Raw genomic sequence first — 13175 nt, forward strand, 5'->3', positions numbered from 1 at the left:
GCCAGTGAAGACTAGAGCAAAATTGAGCCGCGTCTGGGAATCGGGGGGGCAAGGCATCGCGGATTGGGGTATGGATCGAGGGCCTGAGTCGGGGATCACTTAGAATTACATAGAATGTACAGCAAAAAAACAAGCCAACAGAAATTGGCCCATGCCAGTGTTTATGCTCCACACGAGCCTCCTCCCACCCCTCTTCATCTAACCCTATCAGCATACACTTCTATTCCTTTCTCCCTCATGTGTTTATCTAGCTTCCCCTTAAATGCATCTGTGCTATTTGCCTGAACTACTCCTTGTGGTAGCGAGTTCCACATACTAAGCACTCTCTGAATAAAGAAGTTTCTCCTGAATTCCCTATTAGATTTATTAGTGACTTTCTTATATTTATGGCCCCTAGTTTTGTCTGCCCCACAAGTGAAAACATCTTCTCTACGTCTACCCTATCAAACCCTTTCATAATGGGGCAGAAATCGTTCCCAAAATAACGGTGAGCTCAACAGCACTCTCCGTTTTTAGTGGCGAAATGGAGGAGCAAGTTCTGGCGTTCGCACTTGCACAGTGAAACACGGAAATCTGGAACTTGCTCCTACTGGTTCGCCGGTGATATGACAGCTTCAAATTATATCACCGGCTGCAATTAGAGAAATCATTGAAAAGTGCAAACTTGCTTATTTACCCAGCTGGAATGTAACTAATTACACCACCAAACAGGTACGCTTAAAAATACAGGTCTAAACTAAGTTTTAACATCATTTTAATGATTGCCAAACAACTAGAAATTACTTTTAAAAATGTGGAGTCCCATTATTCCTTATTTTAATAGTTTTTGATTTTTTAAAAAAAATTTAAATTAAAAAAATGCAAATTTTTTTAATTTTTCCCTTCTGTCTCTTTTATTTAATTCAATTATTTCTTACTCTCTCTTCTCTGTCTATAACTGTTTTTACATTGATTTAAAATGTACCTTTCACTTCCTGGTTTTCACGTTCCAAGTCTGCAGAGACAGTGAACGCAGCTTGTCAAAAATCGATCTGTGATCTGATTGGTCGAGGGGAGAGATCGATCCTCTTGCTTCTCCCAAGGTCCTAACTTCGCCTGAACTGACGCTGGGCTCTTCTCCACTTCCTATTAGAGGAAGTGGCTGACGAAAAGACCGCAGTAAGTTTGTGGGTTAGTATAAATCTATGGAGCGGTGAGCAGTGTTGATTAGCCACTCCGAGCGATTTCTACCCCATTCTTAAAGACCTCTGTCAGGTCACCCCTCAGCCTTCTATTTTCTAGAGAAAAGAGCCCCAGCCTATTCAGCCTGTACTGATAGTTCTAACCTCTTAACTTTGTCAACATCCTTGTAAATCGATTTTGTACCTTCTCCAGTGCCTCTATATCCTTTCAATTATATGGAGACCAGAACTGTTCACAGTACTCCAAATGTGGTATAACCAAGGTTCCATACAAGTTTAACATAATGGGGTCTAAATTGGGCCGCGTAGCACCTGTTGTATAGGCGCTACGCGGACTCTTAAGGACCCAAAATGGTGTCTGGAATGTGCGCATGACGTGCGCTGGATGCCATATTGGTAAAGACATTCACACGTGCATAGATAATGAATGCCGGCACCATGTAAAGTCGGGAGTATACGCGGTAGATCAGTGTGCAACGCTGAATTAAAGGGACAGATGCGATTTTGGCACTCAACGCTCCAGCCAATGCACCTTAACCTCGCACAGCTGAACAGGTCTTAAACAGCATGGAAGACACCCCCCCCCCCAAAACCAGGGCAATTTAAAAGGATCATGCAGAAGTTACACGTTAGTTGCTGGATTATTGCTTCTGGCTGCTGATGCATTTGTACCTGTTTTTGGAGGTCTCCTATACTTGAATACTTGGACTAGGGGACATAGCCCAAAAATTAGATCCAGAACTTGCAGGAGTAAAGTTAGGAAACGCTTTTACAGGCAAAGGGTGGTAGAATTTTGGAACGCTGTTCCGCAAAAGGCAGTTGATGCTAGCTCAATTGTTAATTTTAAATCTAAGATTGAAAGATTTTTATTAACCAAAGGTATTAAGGGATATGGGGCTAAGGTGGGTATATGGAGTTAGGTCACAGATCAACCATGATCTCACTTAATGGCAGAACAGGTTTGAGGGGCTAAATGACCTACTCCTGTTCCTATCTTCCTATGTTCCTATAATAACGTTTCAATACTCTACAGGGAGTGGGCTGGCTAGCTGTCAGGCAATAGCAAGGGCACTGGCGGAGTGGCAGGGATGGGACAGGAATGCTGTCATTCTAAGTGAGGACAACAAGTTCATGCTCCATGGAACCACTGCCACTTGCTGTCTCTTATGCACCACCTTCTCCTGCAAGAAAGCGGGACATGTGTCGGTGAGTGTCCGGCAAGATGTTAGGGTGATGTGGCTGTCGTGGTTGAATAGCTGCCATTGCTTTTGTGACCTGTGAGTTGCAAGTGTGCGATTTGCAACAATGGTAACGTGTGAGGGTGAGAGGAAGCATCTGATCGGAAGAGTTGAGTACTCAATGAAAGAGTTTGTTGGTAGCTGGGTGATGGGAGTGTAGTGCGTGAAGCAGTGGATGCGGCTAGTGGTACAGTTGGTCGGAGATGCCACTTGACAGTTGACCTCACTCACCTTGACTGCTCGTGTCAAAGCATTGACCTTCTTCCTGCACTGCATCCATGTTCATGGTGTTATGCGCCTAGCATTGACTTCGTCCTCTACTGCCTTGGGAGCATATGTCTGGAGGGCCTCTTGCTTCCCCTGCGGATAGAGGATGCCCCTCCTTCTGTCCACCTTTTACGCCAAGGCCTCTAGTGCATCATCAGAGAACCTTGGTGCATGCACTCTCGCAGGCCACGTACAAACTCAGATCAACAGATTGGTGGGGTCTGGCGTGCAGATTGGAGGATGTGAGTTTTAGTAGTGAGCAACCTTTATTCAATGTTTTGAAATAAATCAACAGTCTGTAAACATAGGGATGGGACCGGCATCTGTGTTTTACGTGTGCGATGTCTGATCTCCGTTCAGACTCTGTGCGGACCCTTATCTTTTATTTTGCAAATATCAGAGTCCCGCAAACGTTGAGGAGCCCAGTTGTTGTCATTAAAAATTCCAGAGGTCCCAACATCACCATGCTGCACTATATTGCTGCACTATATTGCAACACAAATTCACTTCCCAATTGACTTCCACCACTTCCTGCAGCCACAGTGCACCTTCCCTTTAAGAGGTGCAGGCTGCCTTTAAGTGGTGCTAGCCACTCATGATATCTGGACCCCCTGGTGGTGAGCAGCCACTCAACAGCGCAGGTAGCGCTGGCTGCACACAGCAATCAAGTAAATCACCAGGCAGCATGAATGTTACGTGCTGCCTGCATCTCAACGACCGGGCGTGGGTTAATCGATCCCTGTGCCCGGTTTTGGGACTTATCCAATTTAACCACCAGGTTCACTGTTTCTCGATTCTTTCCCTGCAAAAATGAACCCCAGTGCTTTCTTTGTTCTTTTTATGGCCTTATTAACCTGCGTTGCTCCTTTTATTGGTTTGTGAATCTGTACCTCTAGATCGCGGGGGTAGGTGTCGGGGATCGTCGGTGTCGGAGGTTGGTGTTCAGGATCACGGGGGTCGGCCGGGAGCAGCGGCGTTGGAGGGGGGTCGGGAGCTGCGACCAGCTCCTTTAATGTGGGGTTGGGAGGAGCTCTCTTTGTTGCAGACAAACCCTAGGGCTGGTTTCCCTGAGTGCAGCTCACGATACCGTTGGCTGCCTCAGGGCAAACCAATTTTGGAGAAGGGACTTCAAGCAAGCATTAGGCCTCTTATTTGCATATGCAAAGGAATTAATGCCTGCTTCAGGCATGGGTAAAGAACGCCTCTTGTTTGTCCTCACCCAATATGGTGGGTGGTGCATTTCCGGCCGTAAATGTGCGTACACTTCCTGCCCGCCATATTGGGGCCTTAGTAGTCCGAGTAATGTCTGAAAAACAGGCACTGTGCGGACCAAATTCTAGGCCACAACCTTTTTGACCTGGTGATAGTTAAACTGCTGAATGGAAACACCTCTTTCTTTCTGTGCAGTATGTTCATTTTACCTCTGGGTATGCCTTCAGCAAGTGGTTATCTTTCTTCATGGTTTCCTGCAGTCCTTTTCTAACTTCAGTTGACAGCTTGCACATACTTATATTGTTATTATACATTTCTTATTACCAATGGATTTCCCTCTGAAGTAAGTTACGAACAGACTGTGACATTCCTCTCTTCAACCTTTTCCTTACTTCTGAATTAAAAATATAAAAAACAAATACCTGAAGACTAGACAAGAGCTCCATCAACTCCTCTTTTAGTTTATCAAGATTAAAAACAATTATGTCAGGTTGCCTGACTTTTACTGAAATCCTGAAATTAAAACTTTTACTAAAACTACGAACACATTTCAGCCCCAGAACTTCTGCTGTTAAGAAGGGTACTTATCTGCGGAACTCTTTCCAGGGTCAACAGTTTACAAGTTTTCTGAAATTTTGTAGAAAAATGACTTTGCATCACCAGCAGGTGATACTTCATGCAATAGGCAGATTATTTACCCATTGAATCTGAGGCGTCACCAGTGGCATATGTCAGGTTGCTAGCAGCTTTCTTACAACCCCTTAAAATTAGGTGAGCACCTGCCACTGTCCAAAACTCAAATTTTCTGTGTTACTGCCTTGACGAAGTAAAGAACAATACAGAAGACTTCCAAGATGAAAAGCAAAGGTCCCAGGAGGGAAATATTAAAATAAGATTAGACATGTATTATTGTAGTAGAGAAAGGGCAGTATTAAATTATGTAAAAGATAAGGCATTTAGTGTGGTATAGATTTTGTAAAGTATTTAATACTGAAAGCACTATTTCTAACTGATTTTTATCATAAACTTGTATGGTGGTTAGTAACATGTAAATGAAATGTAAATTTTCAACAGCAGGCAGGGTTATGACTTCATAAGTTATAATGTAGCACTACAGCTTTATTTACATATAGCGTTCTTTCTCTGGATGATTACAAAAATATTATGTAAATTAGAATGCATACTTGAAAGCTGTTCCCTAGGCTTCTAGGAATTCCAAGTGCTCGTTTGGGAAATGATATGTGTGCCGGGGCCCAGCGATGCACCATATTGGAGCATTAACTTTAGGGTTACGAAAGTGGTGGGACATGTATTCAATCTCCCATTTGGTTAAGTTCCCAATTTCAGCCACGCTACTTTGGAGAAGTGACAGGTGGAGGCCAGTCACCTTCCCACAGGGAGGCAAAATCAGAAGGACAATTGTTCCTGTGTCACTCTTGCTATGGAGTATTAGTGGATGCCTGGGAGCAGATCTCCTGCCCGTCTCTCTACATGTGATGTTGAAAACTAGCAAGAGGGGGAAAAAATGCATGGTAAACAAACTTGTAAAAAGTTTACAATCCTTAATGTGAGAAATTGTGCTTAATATTTTCTTGAAATCTTTGTGTTTCTAGGCTCTGGAACTGCGATTGCAGTATGAAGTTGAAGATATTGTTACTCCAGAACCTGAATCTCTACCGCCATTCTCTGATACTTCTTCTCAGCTTTCCTTTTCAAAGACTCAAGCATTATCTGGTAGTGCAAATACATTAACATCAGAGGGAGTAAAGGACAGCATCCCATGTCTCAAGTAAGAGTGTGAGATTAATTTCCACACTGCTGTGCATCGTTTATGTTCTCTTTCAACCAAGAGGCAGGGAGATTCTGAGAGAAAGAATACTTTGTGCCAGCCATCAATAGCACTCCATAATCATATTACTGGGAGTGAGGCTCACTGAGGCCTAGTGCTGCCAAGTGCATCGCCACCTGCTACCACCATAATAAAAATATATCCTTTTATCCTTATATAGAATCAGGATTAGCACATTGAGAGCCTGGTTGAAAATATTTTATGGGGCTTCGGCACCTAAAATTATTTCAGAAGTTGTGCATCTTTATTCAACACTTGGAGCACTGAATATCCTGTGTGGTTTTCGAAATGCATATCTTCCTTATGCCTACAAAAATTATTTTCTTTAAGTTATGAAGGCTGAATATTATAAACTACAAGTAACTTGCAGCATTTTCTATTTACAGTATTTTCAAAATAAACTTTTAAAAATATCTTACCTTCCCATGTGGTATTCTAGTAATCCTTCAGAAATCAGACTTTAAATACACATAAAATACACATTAATATCCTGAGTCACCTAAATCAGTCAAATCCAAGCAAGAAGTCACATTTATTCAAAAAAGGGAGTCCCATGACATGTTATTTATCAAGATCACCAGCTTGGAGGAATTACTAAGTCAACAGTGCAGAGAAGCTAAACACATAACGGAAATGACCTTTTTGAAACACCTTGGGTCGATGACAGCTTGCAGCTGATATTAATTTAGTCTCCCTTGCAAACTTTATGAACATTTTGAGTGCAACAAATTTTATTGTTTGCATCGGTTGGAAGTAACAACTTCTTTATTTTTAAATCTTTGCTGCACCACCAGTAAACACCTCTGAAAATTGATTGCTGTGGGGGTGAAATTCAACTTCTGAAGGAAAATCAGGCGGAGTGTATAACATGTGGCCGATCCACTACTGCCCGTTTTACGCCCCTGCCAAAGTTGAATTTCACCCCCAGTATGTGAAAACTAATTACATACTAATGTCTCAGAATATGTTCTTATGTTAAGCAATAAAATAAATGCTTTTGGAGGGGCGTTATGTACATTAACGAAAAAATTCTTAGCAAGTAACTGTTCTTTGAGCCCCTGTCGTGGTCATAAATGTATCAGTATTAAATCTTTAATTGAGTCACTTTTATAGTTTTTTTTAGTTGATTACACTTTTTTCATTACAATTCCCTTTAATACATTATCTATCCCTTTAAGTTCATTAATGCTTCACTGTACAGTTTGGTTTCCATATAATATTGCATCTGTTGGAAGCCACTAACCATTTTTCAATACCCAACACTATCCTGTGTAGTCTGCTCACCTTTTTATTTAATTCTTCTGTGTTGTTCCAAGTTTCCCTCTGTTCCCAACAGTAAGCTGGTGTTTAAGTTTTAATTGTTAGCTATCTTCTTTTCTCTCATTCTGTATCCTTTGTATCAGATAAGCAAAAATTTCCTCCAACTAAATATTGAGAAGACCGAAGCCAGTGACTTCAGTCCCCGCCATAAACTCCATTCCCTAACTACCGACTCCATCCCTCTCCCTGGCCACTGTCTGAGGCTGAACCAGACCGTTTGCAACCGAGGCGACCTATTTGACCTTGAGATGAGCTTCCGACCACATATCCACTCCATCACCAAGACCGCCTACTTCCACCTCCGTAACATCGCGTGTCTCCATCCCTCCTCAGCTCATCTGCTGCTGAAACCCTCATCCATGCCTTTGTTACCTCCAGACTTGACTATTCCAATGCTCTCCTGGCTGGCCTCCCATCTTCTACCCTCCATAAACTTGAGCTCATCCAAAACTCTGCTGCCCGTATCCTAACTCGCACCACGTCCCATTCACCCATCACCCCTGTGCTCACTGATCTACATTGGTCCGGGAATGCCTCGATTTTAAAATTCTCATCCTTGTTTCAAATTGCTCTATGGCCTCGCCCCTCCTTATCTGTAACCTCCTCCAGTCCTACAACCCTCCAAGATCTCTGCGCTCCTCCAATTCTTGCCTCTTGCGCAGCCCCGATTTTAATTGCTCCACCATTGGCGGCCGTGCCTTCAGCTGCCCATGCTCTAAACTCAGGAATTCTCTCCCTAAACCTCTCCGCTTCTCTATCTCTCCCTCCTCTTTTAAAACGCTCCTTAAAACCTACCTCTTTGACCAAACCTGTTCTAATATCTCCTTATGTGGCTCAGTATCAAATTTTGTTTGATAATCTCTCCTGTGAAGCACCTTGGGACGTTTTACTATGTTAAAGATGCTATATAAATGCAAGTTGATGTTGTTGTTTTCCAATCCTGCTTTTTAGTCTCATTCTTTCCCTTTTGTTTCTTAAATGTCAGTTTAGCTCAGTGGTTGCACTCACCTTCAAGTCAGAAGGTTGTGGGATCAAGCCCCAGTCCAAGATTAGGCATAATCTAGGCTGACACATCAGTAGTACTGAAGGAAGTGCTGCATTGTTGGAGGTGCCGTCTCTCAGATAAGTCATTAAACCTGTTAAGGTAGATATAAAGGCCTAGAAATTGGTCCGCGCAGCACTCTTTCTCGGGTGCGACTCGGACTACTATGGCCACAATATGGCGGGTAGGAAGCATGCGCACATTTCCTGCCAGAAGTATGCTGCTCGCCATTCTGGGTAAGGACAAAAATATGAATCCATTACCCACGCCTGTTTGAGGCCCACTCTCGGAGATTGGATTGCCCCTGCACTCAGGGAAACCAGGCCGAGGAATCGCCTTCTATTCCCAACCAAGAAAGTAAGTAACCCACATTAAAGGAAACGATCGCCACAGATCTTTCCTCCCACCCCAAATCATAGAGTTATACAGTCATAGAGTTATACAGCACGGATAGAGGCCCTTCGGCCCATCGTGTCCGCGCCGGCCATCAAGCCCTGTCTAATCTAATCCCATATTCCAGCATTTGGTCCGTAGCCTTGTATGCTATGGCATTTCAAGTGCTCATCCAAATGCTTCTTGAATGTTGTGAGGGTTCCTGCCTCCACAACCCTTTCGGGCAGTGAGTTCCAGACTCCAACCACCCTCTGGGTGAAAAAGTTCTTTCTCAAATCCCCTCTAAACCTCCCGCCTTTTACCTTGAATCTATGCCCCCTTGTTATAGAACCCTCAACGAAGGGAAAAAGCTCCTTAGTATCCATCCTATCTGTGCCCCTCATAATTTTGTACACCTCAATCATGTCCCCCCTCAGCCTCCTCTGCTCCAAGGAAAACAAACCCAATCTTCCCAGTCTCTCTTCATAGCTGAAGCGCTCCAGCCCTGGTAACATCCTGGTGAATGTCCTCTGCACCCTCTCCAAAGCGATCACATCCTTCCTGTAGTGTGGCGACCAGAACTGCACACAGTACTCCAGCTGTGGCCTAACCAGTGTTTTATACAGCTCCATCATAACCTCCTTGCTCTTATATTCTATGCCTCAGCTAATAAAGGCAAGTATCCCATATGCCTTCTTTACCACCTTATCTACCTGTTCCACCGCCTTCAGGGATCTGTGAACTTGCACACCAAGATCCCTCTGACCCTCTGTCTTGCCTAGGGTCCTCCCATTCATTGTGTATTCCCTTGCCTTGTTAGTCCCTCCAAAGTGCATCACCTCGCACTTTTCCGGGTTAAATTCCATTTGCCACTGTTACGCCCATCTGACCAACCCATCTATATCGTCCTGCAGACTGAGACTATCCTCCTCGCTATTTACCACCCTACCAATTTTTGTATCATCAGCGAACTTACTGATCATACCTTTTACATTCATATCCAAGTCGTTAATGTAGACCACAAACAGCAAGGGACCCAGCACCGATCCCTGTGGTACCCCACTGGCCACAGGCTTCCAGTCACAAAAACAACCTTCGACCATCACCCTCTGCCTTCTGCCACTAAGCCAGTTTTGTATCCAAAGTGCCAAGGCACCCTGGATTCCATGGGCTTGTACCTTCTTGACCAGTCTCCTGTGCGGGACTTTATCGAAGGCCTTACTGAAATCCATGTATACCACATCCACTGCGTTACCCACATCCACACGCCTAGTCACCCCCTCAAAAAATTCAATCAAATTAGTCAGACATGATCTTCCCTTGACAAAGCCATGTTGACTATCCCTGATTAATCCTTGCTTCTCCAAGTGGAGACTAATTTTGTCCTTCAGAATTTTTTCCAATAATTTTCCTACCACTGATGTTAGGCTCACTGGCCTGTAGTTCCCCGGTTTTTCCCTACTCCCCTTCTTGAATAATGGTACTACATTAGCGGTTCTCCAGTCCTCTGGCACATCCCCTGTGGCCAGAGAGGTTCTGAATATATGTGTTAGAGCCCCCGCAATCTCCTCCTTTGCCTCACACAGTAGCCTGGGATACATTTCGTCCGGGCCTGGGGATTTATCCATTTTTAGGCCTGCTAAAACCGCCAATACCTCCTCCCGCTCGATGTTAATATGTTCGAGTATATCACAGTCCCCCTGCCGTATTTCTATGTCTACATCGTCCTTCTCCATAGTGAAAACAGATGCAAAAAATTCATTTAGAACCCCTCCTACATCTGCCGGCTCCACACACAGATTGCCATTTTTGTCCCTAATGGGCCCTATTTTTTCCCTAGTCATCCTCTTACCCTTAATATACTTATAAAACATCTTAGGATTTTCCTTTATTTTGCTCGCCAGTGTTATTTCATGGCCCCTCCTTGATCTCCTAATTTCTTTTTTAAGTATCCCCCTGCACTTTTTGTACTCCTCTAGGGCTTCCTCCGTCTTTAGCCTTTCGTATCTGCCAAAAGCCCTCCTTTTTTTCCTAATCCATTCTCGTATATCCCCTGACATCCAAGGTTCCCTGGAGTTCTTGGAACCACCCTTGACCTTTACGGGAACATGTTGCCATTGTATGGTCTCAATCTCCCTTCTGAAAGACTCCCATTGCTCCGATGCGGATTTTCCTACAAGCAGCTGATCCCAGTCCATTTTGGCCAGATCCTGCCTTATCCTATTAAAATCGGCCTTCCCCCAATTTAGAACCTTTATTTCCGGCCCCTCCCTGTCCTTTTCCATGACCACCTTAAATCTCACCGAATTATGGTCACTGTCACCAAAGTGCTCACCTACTAGCACTTCTTCCACTTGGCCGGCCACATTCCCTAGAATTAGGTCCAGTACCGCCCCCTCTCTTGTAGGACTTTCTACATGCTGGCTCAAAAAGCTCTCCTGGATGCACGTTAAGAATTTTGTACCCTCTAAGCCTTTTACACTCTGAGTATCCCAGTTAATATTGGGGAAGTTGAAATCCCCCACTATTATTACCCTATTATTTGCACAATCTTCTGAGATTTGCCTACATATCTGTTCCTCTATCTCCCCCTGACTGTTTGGGGGCCTATAGTACACTCCCATCAAAGTGCTTGCCCCCTTTTTGTTTTTAAGCTCCACCCATATGGCCTCATTAGAGGAACCTGCTAATATATCATCCCTCCTTATGGCAGTAATTGATTCTTTAATTAATATTGCGACCCCCACTCCTCTTATACCTCCCCCTCTGTCTCGCCTGAAGATTCTGTACCCCGGAATATTGAGCTGCCAGTCTTGCCCCTCCCTCAACCATGTCTCTGTGACAGCAACAATATCATACTCCCATGTGTTTATCAACACCTTCAGTTCATCCACCTTATTCGCAAGACTCCTTGCATTAAAATAGATGCCATCCAGCCTTGCCCTTACATATTTGCCCTGTCTTCCAAGCTGACTTGTTTTTTTCTCTATATTTGGCTGCACATCACCCCCTATTGTAGCTCCACTCTGTATCCCATCCTCCTGCCAAGTTAGTTTAAACCCCCCCCCAACAGTGCTAGCAAACCTCCCCGCAAGGATATTTGTCCCGCTCTGGTTCAGGTGCAACCCGTCCGACTTGTACAAGTCCCACCTTCCCCAGAAGCAGGCCCAGTGATCCAGGAAACTGAAACCCTCCCTCCTGCACCAACTCTTTAGCCACGCATTCATCTGTTCTATCCTCCTATTTCTATACTCACTAGCCCGTGGCACTGGGAGTAATCCAGAGATTACAACCTTTGAGGTCCTGCTCTTTAATCTGCTACCTAGCTCCCTAAATTCTTGATGCAGGACCTCATCTCCCTTCCTACCTATGTCGTTGGTCCCAATGTGGACCACGACCTCTGCCTGCTCACCCTCCCCCTTGAGAATGCCCTGTAGCCGCTCAGTGACATCCATGACCCTGGCACCAGGGAGGCAACAAACCATCCTGGAGTCACGTTTACGGCCATAGAAACGCCTGTCTGTTCCCCTTACGATAGAATCCCCTACCACTATAGCTCTTCCACTCTTTTTCCTCCCAGCCTGTGCAGCAGAGCTACCCCTGGTGCCAGGAAGTTGGCTGCTGCTGCCTTCCCCTGATAAGTCATCCCCCTCAACAATATCCAAAGCGGTATATTTGTTTTGAGAGGGGGACGGCCACAGGGGACCCCTGCACTGCCTGCCTGCTCCTCTTACTCTGCCTGGTGGTCACCCAATTACTTCCTGCCTGTACAACCTTTACCTGCGGTGTGACCATCTCACTAACTGTGCTATCCACGACGTTCTCAGCATCGCGAATGCTCCATAATGAATCCATCCGCAGCTCCAGTGCCGCAATGCGGTTTGTCAGTAGCTGCAGCTGGATACATTTCCCGCACACATGGTCGTCAGGGACACCGGAAGGGTCCCTGATTTCCCACATAGAGCAGGATGAGCATAACACGGGGCTGGGCTGTCCTGACATGACTTACCCTTTAACTAATTAATTCAAATTAAATGAATCCCACCAATTTCACTTCAATTAAAAGGTATACTCAAGGGCCCTTGCTGAACAGCAGTCCCCCACTACACAACAGAGACCCGAGAATCCACAAACTCTAACCTCAGACAAATTCAGCAGGAAAATACTCACCAGCCAATCACTTACCTCTTCCTTGGTGACGTCCCACTTGGACTACTTTTTGCTTCTTATTTATCTTAGGTCCAGGAGTTAAGTCCCAGAAAACAAAATATAAAATCGAACCTACCCTTTAAATTCCCTCTACCCCCCAAAAGGTTAGAGGAGGTGGGAGGGTGGGAGTCACTACTAGAGTCGTGTCTCGGGTTTAGCAACCGCTCCACCTATTTACGAGTACCAATGAATTGGCCCCGCCCCCTGCCTTTGAAAAAGCCCGCGAATCTCCTTCCCCGCTGGGGAAAAAGACTCACGTCGGTGAGTTTAATTACTCACCTCAGGCCTCCGCTTCTCCCTTTATCGACTCGCCGCCGCTCCCACCGCTCCAACCAGGTCCGCTCCTCCTTCCCCGCTGCCGACCGCTCTGTGGGAGAGAGAAAGAAAGGCTCCTCCTCCGCCGCTGTCGACGCTGGTCTGAGGCCTACCTGAGCCTCGGGGCTCCCTTTATCGACTCGCCACCGCTCCCGCCGCTCCAACCAGGT

The 13175-nt window shown here is 45.1% G+C and overlaps 1 protein-coding gene across 2 annotated transcripts in view; it reads left to right on the top strand.

Moving 5' to 3' along the window:
• LOC137326962 (syntaxin-binding protein 5-like) overlaps positions 1-13175 on the top strand; it is a 398728-nt gene that overhangs the window by 270274 nt on the left and 115279 nt on the right. For both annotated transcript variants that reach the window (XM_067992335.1, XM_067992336.1), the window contains exon 17: positions 5512-5687. In XM_067992335.1, the coding sequence (XP_067848436.1) occupies positions 5512-5687 (176 nt within the window). The remainder of the gene's footprint in view (positions 1-5511; positions 5688-13175) is intronic.

This window comes from Heptranchias perlo, chromosome 11, assembly GCF_035084215.1.
Source record: "Heptranchias perlo isolate sHepPer1 chromosome 11, sHepPer1.hap1, whole genome shotgun sequence".
In the NCBI taxonomy this organism is placed as follows: Eukaryota; Metazoa; Chordata; class Chondrichthyes; order Hexanchiformes; family Hexanchidae; genus Heptranchias; species Heptranchias perlo.